The following is a 19,590-nucleotide window of genomic DNA, read 5'->3' as shown; positions in this document are numbered from 1 at the left end:
CAGGACATGACTAGCTCTAGCGTCTGCCCTATTATTCTGGGTGGGTCAGAATTCTGATCTCGGGGCTCCCCTCCACACACTTTCCCAAGTCAAGGCTTCTTTAGAGCTGAGGATGGCGGCACATGCCCATGAGCCCAGTGCTCTGGAAACAGGGGCAAGGACAGTGCCATAGCAAGAGGCCAGCCTGGTTCACAGTGAGGCTGGCTAGTGCTATAACAAACAAAAACCAAACAGGTGTGCTCAGGTTCTGAGATTTAAAAAAAAAAAAAAAAAAAAGGAACGCCAAATTTCACAGCTGAGTGGAGACTTAGGATTTGAGCCTGGTTTGGGCTCAGGAGTCCCATTTGTACCCAGGTATCCCTGAGAAGGCCCCTGCTTCCCCATGGGCAACACCAGTGGCTTTGGTTCCTAGTGGTGGCAAGTGTGGCAATTTCCATTCACTGGGACTTTCCTGACTGAGCTTTGCAGCTGTGGGAGAGCTGCCTGGCTCCTGCTACTGGGGCTCTAGGCTCAGGGTCAGCAAAGGCTGCCTCTCAGTCCGTGGGCCTTAGCCTGGGGTGGGAGTGACTTCCTGTTCAGCTGGGTCCCCTGTACCTCTCGCCCTCCTGAGAGGTTCAGAGTGGTCATTTAGTCCTGGCATGGCCCATCATCCCTTGAATCTGAACAATACCCAGTGGCTCCCCAACTACCCCATGTGATTTCTCTCCCTACCTGCCCTGTATCTAAGAGAGAGAGAGAGAGAGAGAGGGGGAGGGAGGAGAGAGAGGGAGGGAGGGAGGAGAGAGAGGGAGGGAGGGAGGAGGAAGGAGAGAGGGAGGGGCCGGGTGCTTCTCTCAGACACCTGTCCTCCTTTTGTGACTCTCTATGGGGCACAGGGCCATTGCTTTACCTCTTTTTTTTTTTTTTTTTGAGTCTGGGTCTCATGTAGCTCAGGCTAGCCTTGAGTTCACTGTGTAGCTAAAGATGATTCTGAAATTCTTAATCCCTCTGCCTCCATCTCCAAAATTCTGGGATTTTAGGCACATGTTACCACATCTGATTTATATAATGCTAGGTATCGAACCAAGGGCTTTGCGTATGTTAGGGTGATCACTTAAGTAAATGAACTACATCCCCAGGCCAAAGCTGTTACTGTTTGTGTTCCTCTGTTTGAGAGAGGAAAACTGGGCTTAGAAAGGACACGTTTCAGTCAGCCCTTTCCCTCAGACCCATGCTCTGTGTCATGCCTACACTATCTCTGGCAGCAAAGTCTTTCAGCCTTGGCAGGCCTGGAACTCTCCACCATCTGCCATAGCCTCCTAAGTCTGCTGGAATTGCTTGTGCGAGCACCCTGTCCGCCCCCGCCCCCCCATTCCTTGTGTCTCTTTAGCCTGACTGTAAAGCTGGGGTGGGGGCACTCAGCCCATTCCTTCAAGGGACTGTGTGGTGAAAGGCTGTGATTCAAGGGAATGAGGGGTCACCAAAAGGGTGAGAGAGTCGAGGGCAGAGAGCAATGACTCAAGTAGTTATTGCCTGTCTGGCCAAACTAACTTCTAAACCCTGAGCTGTATATAGACCTGGGGACTTTTGAAGAGTATCTGCCTACCACTTGGTGATTTGTCCCCACTGCGTTTAGGCTAACCCCCAGTCTGCCATCTTCTTGACACCCCAGCTATCTGGGGTCCCCAGATAAATTAGCAGCAATGGCTGAGGAAAACGTTGGGGTGCTTTTTCAGGGTCTTGGGGTTGGGGGTAGGGCTGCTTGAGTGGGGATCATCTCTCTCCTAGCCCTGGTCCCACTTCCTCAGGGAGATTTTCTGTCCCTTGCTATATGCTAAGAGGCACCTGAGGAGGCAGGGAGACTGACTGGGGCCATGCGGGCCTAGACTTGTACGGCTCTGGGCCCGGAGGTCACAGAGACCTCCTGAAGCCCCTTCCCAGGGGAGCTGTCAGAGGCAGACAGGCCTTGAGGAGGTGCTAATTGCTGAGCTAATTGGAGCCAGAGCCGAACTACAGATGGCTTGGATCACAGGAGCTGGGGGCTGCACGAGGAGACAGGATGAGGCTGCTGGAAACAGGGAGGAGGGCCAAGCCCAGGACTGTTCGTTCAGGGAACGTTGTTTAGAGGTGACCAGCCACTTTGAGATTCATCCTTGTCTCTTTGAGATTCCAAACCTCTGTCCTGGCTCGGGTTTTCTCTTTGTGAAAGTTATTTGTGTTCTGTGGCCACTGCTGATTGAAATGGATTCATGGAGCTTTGGGGGAACAGTACGCTGCAGGACAGGGAAGGAACCAAGAAGAAGGATGGAGCCCAGGCCCAGGCAGGCACAGTGCTGGGTTGGGACTGCAGTCTATTCTATTCTAGCTAGCTCGTGGCTCTAGGAAGTGGGAAGTTCAAGCTGGTGCAGGCAGCTGCTGGGCGCTGGATAGAAGAGTCTTACATCCTGGGGTACCAGTCGTGAAGGACATCACATGGTGCCATAAGCAAGCTTGTCCAAGGCTGCTGCCCTGAGAGCAGCTCTCTGTCAAGAGCCATTTGTCTGTGAGTCGAGCAATCCACTCATGAGGGCAGAGCCTTCCAGACCCAACCACCCCAAACCTTAAGATCCTTTCTTCAATACATACATTTGGAGATTAAGCCTCCAACATTTGAAAGAATAGATTTGACAGACAGCAGTGAAAACAGAACCACCATGGGTGACACCACTGAACTGGGATGTTTCTGGTGCGGGTGTGCATGCGTGCGTGCGTGTGTGTGTGTGTGTGTGTAAGAGAGAGACTGACAGACAGACAGACTGAGACTGGGACTGAGACAGAGATGCCTATGTTAACCCTGGCCAGGGCTGGGTCCTGTTCCTTTAAGACTACCAGGGGCATGGACCTGAGCTGTGACTATGGAGGCTTCAGGCTGGGAAGATTAGATTGGCTGCTCTCTAGACACAGGTGGGGGACTCTGAAGTCATCTTCCTACTGCTTGAAAGGGTAGGGCTAGTATCCTCCTCTCACCCCCAGATGCCCCATAGCCCTCTATTTTGGCACAAATAAGTCACAGTGCTCTGGGCCGAGGGAGGCGCTTGGCTACTTGGACTAGGCTTCAGCTCCTAGGCAGAGCAGCCTGGGCTGCCATTCAATTGGCCCCTGCCCTGCTCTGGTAGCCCTGTTGACTCTCCAGGGTACCTGACCACACACTCTGCACTCTTCTCGTTCTTAACAGCCTCTCTGTCCTTTGGTCCCTTTCTGTCAGACTCTGCAGGCTGTGGATCTTTGTGTGCATCTCAGATTGTTTGGCTCCCTGCTTGAGTTCCCGCAGCCCTGCAACCACGTTCTGCCATGCCTACCAACCATAGAGGAAGCTGGGCAGCTACTCCACCAATGCCAGCTCCTTTCTCGTTCCTTTGAAGAGGCACTAAGGGCTAATGACGTTATGGGTAGGAAGGCTTGAGTGGTAATCAGGGTTTGGTAACTGTGTGATGCTAACAGCTCAAGCTTTATGGGTCCCTAATTCTGAGCCTGGCATCACACTTTGCCATTTCCACGAGTACTTCTTCCCAGCATGCCTCTAGGGCTAGAAGTTTTCTTATCTCCATTTCCCAGGAAGGAAACAGAGACTCTGAGAGGGCCAGGCAATGCATCTCTTGTCACACAGCTCATAAGTGACAGTCTGGGGACTTCAAAGCCACTACTCACAATGGTGTGGGGAGGGGTTGTTATTATTTTTTTGTCAACCCATTTCCTTCCCCTTGTTCCCTCCCTCCCCGCCTGTTATCTTCTGCCTGGTGAGTTTGCATCATTACTTCGACCCAGGGGTCCAATTAGGGGACTCCTCCAAGGAGGCCGACTGAAGCAATCCCTGCCCCTAGGGGGCCTTCCTGAGCTAAAATTTTAATTAGCTGTCACTGCTCTTCCTAAACTCTGACCTGCCTGTGGCTATACCAACCCAGGCTGCTTTTAGGGACACAGCTGAAGTGCTAGGTAGGAAGGGTGGTTTGGTCCACCGTCCTACCACCTCAAAATTGTTATGTTTAATCTAGCAAATGGATTAATTAAATGGATTAAATGACCTAATCCATTAATCAGATCAAATAAACATGTTACTATTTTTTAGAAAATTAACTCTACTCCCCCCACCCCACCCCTCAAGCTCCCCACCCCATAGGAAAGGCAATCTCCTTGTCAAATTAGAAAAACAAAACAACCCGGTCAGGAAGTGGAGAGGGGCATGCAGATGACACATTCCTTGGTCACCTGGCACATGGAAGGCACGTGGTTAGATGTCACCAGCCTTGCTCCCCTCCTCCCTACGATGTGGAAGACCGGTGTTGAGCAATGAATAGGGACCAAGCTGTGTAACAATGCTGCCTGAAAACTGGGACAGGGCTAACAACCCATGAGTGGAGGCGGCCATGGGGCTGAGTGGCCACCAGAATTTCTAAAATCAGCCAGGAAAAGCAGTGCATGCCTGTCATCCAAACACTCAGGCTGAGACAGGAGGATTGCCAAGTTCCAGCACGGATTATATAGTGAGACCCTGTCTCAAAAAAAAACAAATTAAGCAAAGGCATGCTAAGACCATACAAGTGTTTAAAAAGCAAGGTGGATATGCTGGGAGACAAGATTCTTTGTGTCTCTTAGCTCAGGCCACAGGGTTGTGGTTCATAAAGACACAGTCCAGACGTGGGGAGAAGTGCCCCCTTAAATTCTGAGTGTGATGTTTTGGTTAAGGGCTCAGAGACCATCTTCTTGGTCCAGGGTTGTGAGTTTCTAAGCTGACGTATTGACAGGGCGTTTCCGAGGCCCCATTCTGAAACCTTTTGACCATGACCCAGGTCACGGGCCTGCTGACCTCTCCCAGTTACCCCTCGCCCCTCAGCAGCCACTCTGTTCTGCCAGTCCGGAGCTCTTCTTGGATCTGGTTGCTTAGTAACCAGCCCTAAGTGACAGAAACCCCAGCAGGCCACTAATGAGGGGACAGCAGCCAGCCTTAGGAAGACTTGGAAGACAGTCCCCCTGGCTTGCCCATGGTAGGAGGGGAGGTGCGTTAGCACTGGGGCAAGGTGCATGTTGAGCTGAGAAGGAACTGGGTTGGCAGCCCCCTTCAAACCTTTGTACTGGGGGTTGGGGTGCTGGGAAGAAGGTGATCCCTTCAGAAAGACGAAGCTTGACATCGAGGGGGCAGTCACCGGGCTACACTCAGGACTGGGAGGTGGGGAAAAGCTTTCTGCCCAAACCACCATCCTGGACATAGCTGTCTGTTCTTGCCAGGGGCACCTGGGCTGGGAGAGAGGATCCCTGGAGAAAGACTTGGGACAGGAAAGAAAGTGATGGGTGGGGGGCAGGGGTAGGACCTGAAGAGGGAGAGCTCCCACAACAATAATGGGGAAGGGTGTAGCCTCTCCATGGGGTTTGGAATGCAGGGCACAGGAGGCAGGTGGAACTCACAGTCAATTTTTATTTTATTTTATTTTATTTTTGTCATCCTGGGTCTAGGCAGAAAGGAGAGAGGGGTGGGGGGTCAGAACGGGAAGGAAACTTGTGTAAACCATTAGCCTCAGAAGATGTGGGTTGTAAGCCCTCCTGCCTGATGCCCTGGCACAGAACTGGGTCTCTGGGTCTCAGTTGCCCTGTATTAGCCTGAAGCTTGTTAGTATCTTAGAGGCTGGAGGGGGTGGTGTGCAGATTTCAGCAAAGTGTGACCAGGTGGGTTTTTCTCCTGTAAGACAGGAGCTCGCTCTGTAGTCCAGGGTCTCCTGGAACTTATTAGATATCCAGGCTGGCTTTCAATTCACAGTGACCCTCCTTCAGTCCTCCAAGTGCTGGAATGAACAGGCCTGAGCTCTTCTGGCTTTCTTTGCTTGATGACATGCAGAACGCTTCTGTATTAAATTGCGACTCCATAGCCATGGCCCGGGTTAATCCTGTGCCCGAACTGCATCCCAGCGCTCAGACAGACTCATACTTGTCCTGGAGGAGGTCCCTTCCCTGTTTCACTGGGGGAGCTAGAAACCAAGCCATTTGAGGACAGGGACCCAGCCGCCCCCCTCCCCAAAAGAAAGATAATCTAAATCAGCCTGGAGATCAGGGAAGGCATTCTGGAGCGGGTTAACAAAGACTGACAAGAAGGCATGTAGGATTGCAATGAATTTCGGTTGGCTCTCTGGGTCTGCTGCGTCAGGCAGTCAGAGAGGAACAATGGAGGGGACAGGCAGATCGAGATGGGGGGGGGGTCACAGGAGACACTGAGACTGACAAGAGATTGCCCCCCTGCTTCCTGGAGGAGGAAGACTCTGTTTGCCAGCACACCTCTGGAAAACAGTTTACCTCACTCAGTTGAAACCCCTGGCCCTAAGCCTCCGAAGCTCTGTGCTGCTGCCCTCCCCAAGGTGCTCTGAGCTCAGGCTAATGGTGCCAGCACAACACAACTTCAGGCTGTTTTTTTCGCAGAGGGTTTTGGGCCACCAGATGCATCTGAGCCTTCTCTCATGAGGGTTTGGAGTACTGTAGTGATTCTAAGAGGGGAGATCCTACTCCCCCATTTGTTGGCAAGCAGCTCCAGGCTCACTGTGAACTCAGGAGTGAAGTCATCAGAGCAGTGACATGTCATAATTCCACCCCTTAGGCTGATGTGCAAACTCAAGTGAAGGTGTTGCTTAAGTCACACAATTCAGAAGGGCAAACCCAGTTCACTTGACTTTTAGGGGTGGAGGGAGAGAAGGGGGTCTTCCTTGAACCCCTGATCAAGGAAGAGCCCCCCAAGTGCTGGGATTACAGCCATCTGTCACCATGTATGGTCATACCTGGTGAGTTTACTTCTTTCGCAGATTCTTACTTTATTGGGTTGGAAGGCTTAAGTGAGACACTATTAAGTGCCTGGCATAGAGCCTGCTCCGTGCCGGAGCTCTTGGCTCCACCACCTACCCACGCTGACATCTTCCTCTCTTGGCAGGGGAAGGAGGAGGGATGAAGATGAGAGGGCCTCCCTGGAGGAGACCGTTTCTAGAGCTGGTACTCAGAAGATGGCGGGAAGCATTGCCTGTGTTTTCGGTGCTGCCTGGTAGGGTGGCTTCCATCACTACCTCTCCTCTAAGGAAGGAAAGGTATTTGTAAATAGCAGGCATGACCTCATTAGTGGGAGGGACACTATTAATAACTATAACATGACATGCTGCCATTCAGGAAGCTGACCTTTTACCTCACCTTTCTACAGAGGAGTCTGTGTTGGGAGTTGGAGGGGAGTGGGGGGAGGTATGGGGGAAGAGCATGCGCCCGGTTCAAGCCTGTGTAGAGCCGGGATGGTGCAAAGTGGAGCCCTCTTACAACTTTTCTATTTTTGCATTGGTGTGCGTGCGTGCGTGCGTGCGTGCGTGTGTTTTAGAGAGACTGTCACACTGTAGCCCAGGCTGGCTTGGAATATGTGTGTGTGCACGTGTGCATGTGTGTGTGTGTGTGTGTGTGTGTGTGTGTGTGTGTGTGTGTTTTAGAGAGACTGTAACACTGTAGCCCAGACTGGCTTGGAACCCACTGTGTAACCCTGTGTAGACCTACCTTCTATTCAGTAAATCCCCACCTGAATTTTAGCCTTCTGAGTGTTCAGATTCCATGTGCTGAACCTCGACTTTTCTACCCACCCACCCCCATCCTGTGCCCACAGTTAAACTCTTCCCCTTTCTGCTCCCACTCAGTGATTGTTCACCTTCCAGACAAAACATCACTATCTCTCCAAGGCCACAGTGTTAAGAAAGACTCATGGGGCCTCTCCAAGTCACCTCGAAAGGCCTACCTTCATCTGCCTGAGACCCTGCGCAGGACCCTCAAGGCAGAGAAGGAAAGGCCAGGGCTAGAGACTTCGGGAGTTCATAGTTGCCTGGCACTCTGCAGTATTCTGGGTACGGATACTGTAGTCTATAAGGCAGGAGGCTACCTGGTTCTCTTTTGTGCTGAGCAAGTTAAAGCCCTGAGAGTTGCAAAGTGGCTCTCAAGTCCTCTATTCTATGCCCTTTCATCTATGTGTTTACATGATGTCAACAAGGAATAGATAAGCTGATTATAGGGACAGCTGTCTATATGAAATGTTAATGAATTGAGAAAAAATAATGGAGCTGTAGTCTTAGCTGGGCCCTAGGGTCTTGCAGGTTCATCATGGCATAATGGGGGGGGGGGTCCTCCTTGGGTCTACAGCCTGAGAGTTCTAGACCACAGGAGCCAAGGTCACTCACTGTCTTCCTCCCAAGTCACTCCTGACATCAGGAGTGGAAGCAGATGCTACGCACAAGGGAGGAGAGGGCAGAGTTAGTGGTGTGTAAGAGTAGGAAACAATATCTCCTTGAGAGAAGGCTGAGCCTGTCAGATTTGGCATGACCCAGAGCTGGCAGGGCACAGATGCACCTTTCTAGTGTTAAAGCGCGTTAGTTAGATACAAAACCCAGGCAACCTGGGCTTCTGTCCCAGCCTGCAGCGTGATTGGGAAAGCCCCAAACCTCAGAGTCTCTCCTCTATTTGTCTAGCCTCTATTTGTAAAAAAAAATCTTCCAGCTCTAATCCAAGAGACACCCTCCCCTTCTCCTTGAGTGACCTCACTTCCTCTTCCTAGTCCTACCTGGAGCCGAGCCCCTCCTCCCCAGCTCCAGCTTCTCCCACACCTGTGCCCTCAGCTCTGCTCTGACTCAGGCAGTCCTGACCTTTGGGTCAAGATGGGTGTCCCAAGTGGTTTTGCCCCATAAACTCATTTTGATCTGTACGGTGTTCAACTATTCTTCACCGTGCGACCTTGCCTTGGCATTTGGGCAGTCCTGGAACTGCAAGGATCAGATTCCTTCCAAGAAAGAAGTACTAGCGCTGAGCTGGGCAAGGCCCCACAACCAGATGGGCTAGAGTTCAAGTGAACAGAGGCAGCGGGTTTCCCAGCCCCTTTCTGCAACACATCAACTTGGCTAGGGATGCTTCATCCCATCAGCTTTCCAGGTTGCTCATGCTCAGACCAGTTCTGGTGGGACACATTTGCCAGAAAGGCTCAAGATGCCCACCAAGGCTGCTTGGCAATACCTCCAGAGTCTCATTTCTGGTCCACTCCAGGTCACTAGGAGCTGATATACACTCGTCTGTACTTTACCTCATAAGTCCTTCTTAATTTCCTAATGCAACTTGTTTGTTGAGGAAGTTGGGGCTACCTTGAGATATCCGTTAGCATTTTTATTGTCTTGCTAGGAACTGAGTGTGGTGGTCCATGCTTTTGACTGCAGCACTCAGAAGGCTGAGGCTGGTGTGTCTCTGTTGAGTTCAAGGCCAGCCTGGTCTACATAGTATGTTCCCAGACAGCCACAGCTATATAGTGTGACCGTCTCAAACAAAACAAAGCAAAAGCAAAACCAAAAAAGGACTGCTAGATAGCCCAGGCTCAGCTCAAACTCTCAGCAATTCCCCTGCCTCAGCCTCCCATACCCCAATTTATGTGCTACACATCTTTTCGAAGCCTGATGGCCCTATTTCTAAGAGGCAGAATATCACTTTTACAAATGAGGAAACTGAAGCTCATAGAGGTTAAGTGGCAGGTCCAAGGTCACATGGCTAGAAAGTAGCAAGGAATGAATGATCTAACGGAATGAATGAATGAGGGCTTACGATCGCCCTCGGGGCAGAGGTTTGAGGAGCGCGGCGAGCGAAGGCTGTGCACAAAGCCAGAGGCCGGGTCGCGGGAAAGTTGGTTCCACTCAGGCCTTCGGCACGGGAGGGCCCAGGGGAGCGCAGGCTCCCAGAGGCACAGCCGGGTTCTGCCCTCACCCAACGGCCCGCCCCGCCCCCGCTCCGCCCCCGGCCCGCCCCGCTCGGGACCACAAACGGCGCCCGGCGGCAGCGCGAACGGCCGCGCGGACCATCGCTCTGGGCTAGCTGCCTGCCGCGACTTCCCGCGCAAGGCCGGCCGGACAGGGACCCGCAGCCTAGGCGGCGGTGAAGGATGCCGCGGCTGCTCCTGGTGGCGGCCGCTAGAAGCCTGGTGCTCTGAAGGTAGGAGCTCGCCTACCCGGCGGGCGCGGAAACTTGGGCCGAGTTTGCGGGCGGCGCGTGGGCAAGGGGCGGGTGGCCCTGCCCCAGGGCGCCCCTACCGGCCAGCCCCAGGACGGAGCGCGGGGACCCGGGCCCAGGTGCTGAGGCTTCGGGCGGTCAGACTGCGGGGCCCAGTCGTACCGCTGCCCAGACTTTGCCAGGACTTGGATGCTCCCTGGGCCTGGTAGAGCTCCGGAGCCCCAGCACTGCCTGGGCGTAAGGGCTGGCGAAGAGTCAGGCGGATCCCTCGGGCCTCTCGCGGGGCCAGGCTCACGCGGATTGCCGGGCGCCGATTCGGGGTGGCGGTGGGGGGTTGGGATTGGTGGCGGAGGGCGCTGAGGTGTCGCGGGGCCGTGGACGAACCCTGTTGGAACAGGACCGCCTGCGGTTTCCTAGCCACTGCTTGACTCACTCTCTGGCCGCAGCCCAGGCTGGCGGGATCGCCCCGAAGGAGGTGGCTGCCCGGACTTTGCGGCTGCCCCCCCCCCCAGCCCCCCAGCCTTCTGGACCTCAGTGCAGTCTGCGGGCGTCGATCCGTGGGGTTCCCAGTGCGAATCTCCTGGCTTTTTCACACGTGTGCCTGAGCTAAGGAAGGGCACCGTTGGGCGGTGGGGGGCATGTGTGCAGATTCGGGCCATGCACGTACGTGCAGGAACAGCTTTGCATGCGTGGCCCACGGCAGTCTGTGTGTCAGCCTGCTGGGGTGCACGTGTGTTGCAGAGGCGCGGAGAGAGAGGCTTGGGGACACCCGGAAGCCTGGTGTGGCGGTGGGGCGCCAGTTCCCTACTGAAGCCGGCTGGCTGTGAGCCACTGGCACGAGGGTCACGGGCGGGGCCGGGAGAGGGAAATTAGTAGCGGAGCATCCGGGGAGACCCTTTCTCTCAAACTGGGAAGTGTGGGCTGCTCCACGTTGAGTGAGTGCTCAGAACCTCCGTAGGCAAAGTTTTTAGAAGACCGTTGTCTGTTAGAGCGGAGAGAATACTGATGCGGGCCTCAACTTGGCTGGGATCGCGCTCTTCATGAGGCCCCAAGGATATGACGTGGAAATGGACCCACGGAGTTGTCTGTCTCCCTCGTGGAAAAGCAGGAGTGTAGGCGCTTGACCCTGCCCTGGGTTCTGGCTGAGGTTAGAACTCCTCTAAGAACTGGCAGAACTTGGACATCTTCACGGTAGGATCACCTGTTGGCCCTACCTTCCCCAAGCGCCTGAGGCTACTTTGGTATCCGGAAACAAGGCACCTTCTTTTTGGCTACTCTCTCGGTGGGGGTGGCCTCTACGGAGGGAGCTTTCCATCCTACTGGCCGTGCATTACGTCACCGTCACCGCCTCACCTTTCAGTCTTAGGTTGGCTTTTTGGCGCCCTCACTCCTCCTACAAAGACTCCTGAGGGTCCCAGGGGGCTGGTTCTCAGGAAGTCTCCAGGGCCAAAGGGCACGGGTTGGGCTGAGCCCTGGAGAGATGGACTCTTGAGAGGGGTGGTTAGAGCAGGTCCCAAGGAGCATTGGTGGAGGTGAGGACCAAAGCCAGCCCTTAATTAACCCAGACCTCCCCAAGGATAGAGTGGGCTTGGTACCTTCTGAGCCATGTGAGTCTTTGTGGTGCAGAGTCGGGTAGATCTCTTTCAAGGCCATTTTGGTCTGCATAGTGGGTTCCAGATAGAGAAACAGGGAGACCCAGTGAGAAAATAAAATAAAGCAAAACCAACCATATGCAGTGCAGGATGGGGCCTTCCCTAGACCACCCTTTATGTTTTCTTGTCACCTTGCTGGTCTAGCTGAGCCCCTCTGGTCATGACCACTGTTCAGAAAGGAGGAGAAAGGTGGTCCCTGCTTGCTGGTGACAGAAGTGTGTGACACTTGACCTGTGACCTACTCATAGGAATATTGATCCCGTTTACCCTTTTCTAAGCCACTGGGAGTTTTAGGGGGTAGGAGTGCTCACTGGGGGAGGGAGAGGAGGGCCATTGATAACCCCAAATGAGAAACCTCAGAGGGAGCTACCCATAAGCCATTGGGGATGCCTGTTTCTTAAAGTGCCTGTGATAACTGGACATTGGTCCTTACCCTTCTTTGCACTTCCCTCTGTGCTGTATTCTTTTCTTTCAAATAGAACCTAGATTTATTAAGGAAACATGAGAAAGGAAGGAAGGAAGGGAGGGAGGAAGGGGAAGGGAAGGAAAGAAAAGAAAAGAAAGAAATGGGAACGGCACCAGGGAGAGAGAGAGAGTGAGAGAGTGTGTGTGTGTGTGTTTCTCCCAGCACTTAGTCTGCCCATCACTAAAGCACTGTGGAGGTAGTTGCCAGCTAGGATTCTTGCCTTCCACCTCCCCTGGTATACACATACATTTATCATGTTCACAAGGCCTGGCGATGACACTCCTTCCTTGAGCCAAGGACCTTCCTGTTGGCATCTCAGCGCCATCTGGTGGTCAGCTTTGATCCGGCTGCTGAGCTGACCTTACTTGCGTTACCCAGACACCTCTTAAGAGGGACTGCCCTGTCCAATCAAGACTAGTTTGGTTCTGGGGACCTGGCTTTGAGGTTCTGGATTTGGGTAAGACAAGCAGATCAATAAAGTATTAGAAGAAACTAGAATTTGTAGGCAGTGCTGGGAGTTCATGTCTTGGCAGCTTTATTTTTTAGTTTTGTTTTTTTAAAGACCTGTGACATCTTGGAGCAGGAACTTCTTGTCCTATCCCTTTCATTAGTGACTTTGGGATAGCTTCCTCTTTCTTGGGAAAGCCAAGGCAGCTGACACTCCAGCACTGCCCAGAACCCCAAGGGCCCTGTACGTGGTTCTTATGGTGGAGTGTAGACTTGTATGTACGGCCACAGCACACATACTTGTTCACTTGGGTCCTATACCTTAAAAACTACAGCTAGAACTAGGTGGTGGTGAACGCCTTTAATCCCAGCACTCCGGAAGCAGAGGCAGATGGATCTTTTGCGAGTTTTTGAGGCCAGCCTTATACAACAACAATAATAACAACAACAACAAACCTACAACCAGAAACAAAAAGTAGGGTCAGAAACCTGTGCAAGTGTGACTTCTGCACGTAGTCTCAGCTGAGTGTTACTAAGAGCCAGGGTCTCGGATGACAACAAGTCAGAGTGGCCTGTGTTCTAACTATCTTGGCCTCTCCTCTCTTCCAGGTCAGCAAGTCAAGTAGCAGGGGTTCAGGAGAGCTTGACACCTTCACAGAAATGGCAGAGAAGCGGCCACTAGGGCCTCTGGGGCCTATGATGTATGGCAAGCTGCCTCGCCTGGAGCCAGACCCAGGGCCAGGACACGGCTTGCCCCTTTCTGCTGGCAGCCAGGACTCCTGCAATTACAAAGGTGCATATTTCTCCTGCCCCATAGGGGGTACTTCCAAGGCAGGATCTGAGCGGTTGGCATCCTGGACCCCATATCCATCTTTGTACCCCACTGGTGTGGCAGGATCCCCACTCCGGGGTGACAATCTACTGACAAACTGCCTGCTCTACCGTCCCCCGACAGAAGGCTCTGAAAAGATACAAGACTCAAGTGAGCTGCTGCCCTTCGGTCCCCAGGCTCATGCGTACCCAGGCCCACCCCTGGCCGCGCCAAAACCTGTCTACCGCAACCCTTTGTGTTACGGACTCTCCACTTGCCTCGGAGATGGGGGAACAAAGAGATCATTGGACGGTGACTGGACCCTGGTGACGGGGCCCCTGCTGCCTTCTGCTGACCCACCCTGTCCTCTAGCTACAGCTCCTGGCAAGGGCCAGCCCCTGGATGGGACTTTCTTGCGTGGGCTACCATCTGGGGGACCTGGCAAGGACTCTTCCCTGCCTTTTTCCCCATGCCAGGCATTCTTGGAGAAGTATCGAACTATCCAAAGCACAGGTTTTCTGGCTTCCAAGTACACCAGTCCTTATCCTGGGGATGCCAAGCAAGCAATGTCAGAGGGGCCCTCCAGTCCTTGGACTCAGCTTGCGCAGCCCCTAGGGCCACCTTGCCAGGATGCAGTGGCAGCCCACTATCCGCTGCCCCCACCGCCACAGGCCCTGCCTTGCCCTCCATCTTGTCGTCATCCAGAAAAGCAGGGAAACTATGGCTCGTTGCTCCCACTGCCACCTCTAGGAGCCCACAAGGGGGCTGCGTACCAAGCTGGGGGGCTGGGCAGCCCTTACCTGAGGCAACAGGCACCCCAGGCTCCGTACATGCCCCCTCTTGGGATAGACAGTTATTCCTATTCCTCTGCACCCCTCCCAGCACCATCACCAGGGCTCAAATTGGAGCCCCCTCTTGCTCCAAGGTGCCCACTGGACTTTGTTCCCCAAACTCTGGGTTTTCCTTATGCCAGGGATGACCTCTCTCTCTACGGGGCATCCCCAGGGCTTGGGGGAACACCGCCTTCCCATTCCCAGAACAGTGTGCAGCCTGTGCCACAGCCCGGTGCCTTCCAGCGAGCATACCAGCCTTTGCCGGCCAGCCAACCCTGCTCCGAGCCTGAGAGACCTGCAGAGAAGCCAACTCCAGAAGCTCAAGAGAAGATGTGGCTGCCCAGCTGCAGGAAAGAACAACTTCAGCCCAGGCCAAACGAGCGTCCTGGAGTGCCTATTGTTATCCGGGACAGTCCAGTTCCCCGCACCTCACCAGCACTGCACCCCTGTGCCAAGGAGCGGCAGTCTCTCCCACAGAAGGATGCCAGGCCTCCCAGCTCCCCACCAATGCCTGTGATTGACAACGTTTTTAGTCTGGCCCCTTACCGTGACTACCTGGATGTGCAGACACCAGAGCCCAGGGCTGAGCGGGACTCGGCTCCAGCCACCAGTAAGAGCCAAGACAAAGATTGCAAGGGGAACCTGGCTGCTCAGGATGGAGCCTCCAGGTCTCACTGCTCTCTTCGTGAGGAGGTGGCTTTGGACTTGAGTGTGAAAAAGACGATGGCAGAGGGTGTCCCTGTCAAGGTCTCCAGTCCTGAGGTGCATGAAAAGCCCACCGAAGCTGTGGATGGGCCAGGTATAGAAAACACAGTGTCAGGTCTGCCTGGCCTAAAAAAGATGGTCACAGAAATCCCTGAAGTAACTGCAGAAGCCACACCAAGGACCAACTTCCATAGCTCTGTGGCCTTCATGTTCCGAAAATTCAAGATACTCCGTACTGCGCCCGTACCTGCAGCTATTGTCTCATCTCCCCCTACCCCGGCTCCTGTCCCTGCGCCTGCCCCTGCACAGCCTGCACCCAACCCTCCGTCTGTGCCAGTGGGACTGCAGATCCTCACTCAGCCTTTGCCGGTGGCATGCTTCAACCTGGCCCTGCCTAGCCCACCAGCCATAGTGGCCTCCCCGGCCCCAGCCTCTGCTCCACCTCCATCACCAGCTCCTGCTCCTGCTCCAGCCTCGGGTCCTGGTCTAGCATCTGCTCAAGTTCCCACTGCAGCCCCGGCGGACTCCCCAGAACAGCACTTCACAGGGCTGCACACATCCCTCTGCGATGCCATCTCGGGCTCTGTGGCCCATTCTCCACCAGAGAAACTGCGGGAGTGGCTTGAGACAACTGGGCCATGGGGCCAGGCTGCGTGGCAGGACTGCCAGGGTGTTCAGGGGCTACTAGGCAAACTGCTGTCCCAGCTGCAGAAGTTCGTGTGCACACAGCGGTGCCCCTTCCCTCATGTAGTTCGGGCTGGTGCCATCTTTGTGCCCATCCATCTGGTGAAGGAGCGTCTCTTTCCAAAGTTGCCACCGGCCTCTGTGGACCACGTGCTGCAGGACCACCGAGTGGAACTACGGCCAACCACTCTGTCGGAGGAGCGTGCGCTGCGTGAACGTGCCCTACACGGCTGCACCTCGCGCATGCTGAAGCTGCTGGCACTGCGTCAGCTGCCTGACATCTACCCTGACCTGCTGGGCCTACAGTGGCATGACTGTGTCCGCCGCCAGCTGGGTGAGCATGGGGCAGCTCTGTAGCCACTGGAGCTGTGTGAACACGTGGCCGCTGTGTGGACTGCTTGTATAGACGGTGGGCAGAGGGGCTGAATAGTTCCAGGAGGTTCTGGTGGGGCACCGGGAGGGACTCTAGAGCTCTCAGGTTTGCCTTGCTCTTCTGACTCTCTAGGCACCAGTGAGATCTGTTTGCATGCAAATGCTCTTGGCCCTGCTCCTGGTTCTCATTGCTGTGAAGAGAAGACCAAGACCAAGGCAACTCTAATAAAGGGAAACTTTTAATTGGGGCTGGCTTCAGTTTCAGAGGGTTGGTCCATTATTGTGGCAGGAAGCATGGCCACACGTGTGCAGGCAGACATGATGCTGGAGACGGAGCTGAGGGTTCTGCATCTTGATTGATCTGCAGGCAGCAGAAGGGGGCGTGTGTTCCTCCCTGGGTGTAGCTTGAGCATAGGAGACCTTAAAACCTGATCCCACAGTTACACATTTCCTCCAACGCTGCACCAACTCCAACAAGGCCACATCTTCTAATAGTGCCCCTTCCTATGGGCCAAGCACTCAGACTTTCTCTATTTATACCTTCTGTGTCTTGTATATGCTTCTTTGGGCCTTTGGCCAGGCTCTGTTTTCTATCTAGAAATTTCAATGTCTTCCATCCAAGCACTAACCCAAAATAACCCCCTGTATGCTGCCTCTTGTCCCCTGGGCCTCTCCTTACTCATCCCTATCCAGGGGCCTCCACTCTGTCTTACTTCACAACAGCAGTCGTTCCAGTCCTCGGGAAGCGTCCTTGTTCATTTCCTGTGCCTGGGATCTGGCAGGACCTCCTGCTCCTTCCCACACAAACTTTTACCTTTGAATGTATGTTCCCTCTGGTCTCCTGCACTCGAGTGCACACCCTTGATGCCCTGATCCAGAGGACTGTTTGTGGTTCTCTTTCCTCCACAATGCTTCATTGTCCTGGCTCTTCAGTTGTACTCTCTGGAAGTATCTTCTTATATAAGCCAGCGCACCCTCCGTGGATGGCCCTGCCTCCCTAGTACCTGACTATGGAAAGCTGTCCCTTGCGCAGCTTTGAGCTTGCTTTTTTTTTTTTTAAATAGTGTTCTAGAGGACATACACGTGTTGCAATGTTGTATGGTGCGGACGCTCAGACTTCTTAGGCCATAACATGGTGAGGGTAACTGACTTGTGGGTTTTGGGCCCTTTCTGGAGTCTTTCCAGCCCGTGGTCACACATGTGCCACCCAGCCCCTTGGCCAGTTTTCTGAGCAATGTATTCTACTTCCTTAACTAGCTAAGAACTCCCGCTGTGGTCAGGGTGGAGGGGGCCTGAGGCAGAGTACTACCTTGGAACAGGGCCCTAGGTGGCCCACATTCCTGAGTCCTGCTGTGCCTAGAGATAGAGAGTCGGGTCCCCTTTCCTGGTTTTGCCTGCTTGTTGGAAGTCTGATCCTGGCAGTGAGCCTCCCACTGATTAGGTTGAAGACCCTTGCTCCCCGTGCCCTCCCTGAGCTGTGGGGCCCCTAGAGAAGAGCTTCTCAACCTGTGGCTCGTGACCACTTTTGAGGAGCAATCAAACCTTTCATGGGGGTGGGGAATCACATGGCAGGTTTGCTCTCACACTGTTGTCTGGGTTCCTGTGATCTCCTGGCCTCCATCTGCACTGGTTTCACAGCAGTTTGGTCTCTGGCTCCTGCCCTGGGGATTTTGTGGCAGGAAGATAATGGTTCTTTTGTATGGCAGAGCCTTCTCTCTCCCCTATTCTGTTTACTCAGCTATAGAGTGAGGTGATCCAGCCGGTGTTACCCATCCTGCAAGCCTCCTTTCCGTTCCTCACTTCCAAGCAGCTTCTTCTAAGCTGTGTCCTCGGCAGGTAGAGCTCTGGTGTCCCTTGGGTAGGAGTGTGTCTTTTTTAGCAAGCTCCCATTGGTCTGATCAGTGGGCTATCTGTGATGCCATGATACTGCTGGGGCATGCAGGACCACTGTTCTAGGCGACTTTGAGACTTAGGAGGTGGGACCTTGCAGTTTGGCTTTTGCAATCTGACTGTGCTTTCCTTTTGTAGGTGGCTTTGACACTGAGGCCAGAACTTTATCGCCATCAGAACCCACGGTCACCAGAGATGAGCCAGAAAGCCAAGCCTTGGCTGGAAAGTTGCCAGCCCCCAAGGTCAAGAAGCCAGGGAGGAAGCCACCAACGCCTGGCCCTGAGAAAGCAGAGACAGCAACTGGGGAAGGGTCACGTAATCCCTCACCTAACTCTGGTGCCAGCACCAGCCCACCAGGTCCCACCCTGAGGGCCCGCTTCCGCAACCTGTTAGAAAATGCCTGGCTCAATGGTGTGGCATTGCCTACTTGGGGTCACAAGGCCTCCGGAGCAGATCGACCTTCGCCTCACCCCCAGCTCTTGGGCAGCCAGACCCATCATCTGTAGCAAAATTTTTACCAGGGCTATTGGGACAGCCAACCATCCGGGGACTGCTGTGTACCTGTCCTGACATCTAGCTGCCCAGGGCTAGGAGTGGATATGAGGCTGGGCCCACCTAACTGGGCAGAGACTTCCTGAACTTTTAACTTGAGGATCTTTGTTAGAAGAGATTCCTTCTCTTGAGAAAACCTGTGGGCATTGGAGCCAACCCCACCTGGCCTTGAGTCCTGACTGCTGTGTCCTGGGCAAGCACTTCGCCTCTCGTGAGCCCTTGTTCCCCATTTGTAGAATAAGACAACACAGCCTACCTCACAAGGGTTGTTGTGGGGATGATGTCTGAAATACAACTACCATGCTTTGGTTTGCTTCTTGCCCGGGATAGGCCTGGGACCTCAGTCAGGCTGTGGAATAACAAGACTGAGGTTGGCAAAACTTTATTGTCAAGTCTTCATGTGTCTTGGAACCCAGTTACCCTAAGAGGTACCTGGTACAATGTGTATGACTCACGCGCTTCTTCCCCCAGACCGCTGCAGGTGCAGGGACCTGGTCTGGGGCTGGCTTGAAGAGCCTAAGTCTGTTCTGGAATCATATGTCTAACCTACCTGGGCTGCGTCTCACACCCCTGTAGGGTTGTGTAGAGTTGTATGCTTCTAGAGCCAAGCAGCTGCAGGGACCGGACCCAACAGGCTGAGCTCAATTCTGGGAGAAGGTCCCGACTGGGCACTCTTGGTATTTCCCAAGACTCTTGGGGTCTCCTCCCTGCAAGTGGGCTGTATTCAGCTGGTGGCTGATAAGTTCCTGTCTTATTTAAGGGTTTTGATGAGACTGCGCCCTGGGGGACAGCTATTAAAGCATTTGGGTTGTTTTTGGAGCTGGGACCTAGCTTTGTACTTGAGGGGTCATAGATGAGTGTTGCATATCACCCGTCACCATCTGGCTGTCCTCCCTGCTCCTGTGCAGGATGTCCTACAGGCTTCTAGTATTCCACTCCTACAGGCCCACTCACACCTACCTGCTGGCCATCCACTCCACCCTGGGAAAGACCTTCCCATGACTATGGAGAATCTTAGAGACGGGTGCCTTATGTGTCACCACATCTGTGTGCCTGTCTCCTAGGACTGAAGATGGAAGTGTCACCCTCTTTTAGTGTCCCTTCAGTTTCACCATAGGATCATTCACATTCCCCACCATCCCTGTTTTCTTGAACATGGCTTCCTTCCACCCATGCCAGTCC

The 19,590-nt window shown here is 53.9% G+C and overlaps 1 protein-coding gene across 4 annotated transcripts; it reads left to right on the top strand.

Moving 5' to 3' along the window:
- Window positions 1-7,011: 7,011 nt before the first annotated feature.
- C9H15orf39 (chromosome 9 C15orf39 homolog) lies at window positions 7,012-19,227 on the top strand. 4 transcript variants are annotated; one of them, XM_021172347.1, is made up of 3 exons: window positions 7,012-7,073; window positions 13,171-15,928; window positions 17,995-19,227. In XM_021172347.1, exons 2-3 carry the CDS (start codon window positions 13,222-13,224, stop codon window positions 18,360-18,362), a joined length of 3,075 nt encoding a protein of 1,024 aa, XP_021028006.1. In that variant the 5' UTR covers window positions 7,012-7,073; window positions 13,171-13,221; the 3' UTR covers window positions 18,363-19,227. The 4 variants fall into 4 exon arrangements, with proteins under 4 accessions (XP_021028006.1, XP_021028007.1, XP_021028008.1 ...); XM_021172348.1 differs by lacking the exon at window positions 7,012-7,073 and adding an exon at window positions 9,806-9,978; XM_021172349.2 differs by lacking the exon at window positions 7,012-7,073 and adding an exon at window positions 10,397-11,187.
- Window positions 19,228-19,590: the final 363 nt, after the last annotated feature.

This window comes from Mus caroli, chromosome 9 (genome assembly GCF_900094665.2).
Source record: "Mus caroli chromosome 9, CAROLI_EIJ_v1.1, whole genome shotgun sequence".
NCBI classification, from domain to species: Eukaryota; Metazoa; Chordata; class Mammalia; order Rodentia; family Muridae; genus Mus; species Mus caroli.
The sequence above is the reverse complement of the archived record's forward strand: the minus strand, read 5'-3'. Positions and strand labels throughout refer to the sequence as shown.

Bases quoted from the DNA above. Each gene is read 5' to 3' on its own strand.
- C9H15orf39 (XM_021172347.1), top strand. From the start codon at position 13,222: ATGGCAGAGAAGCGGCCACTAGGGCCTCTGGGGCCTATGATGTATGGC. The intron at 15,929-17,994 runs GTGAGCATGGGG...TTCCTTTTGTAG, and splicing joins CTGTGTCCGCCGCCAGCTGG to GTGGCTTTGACACTGAGGCC.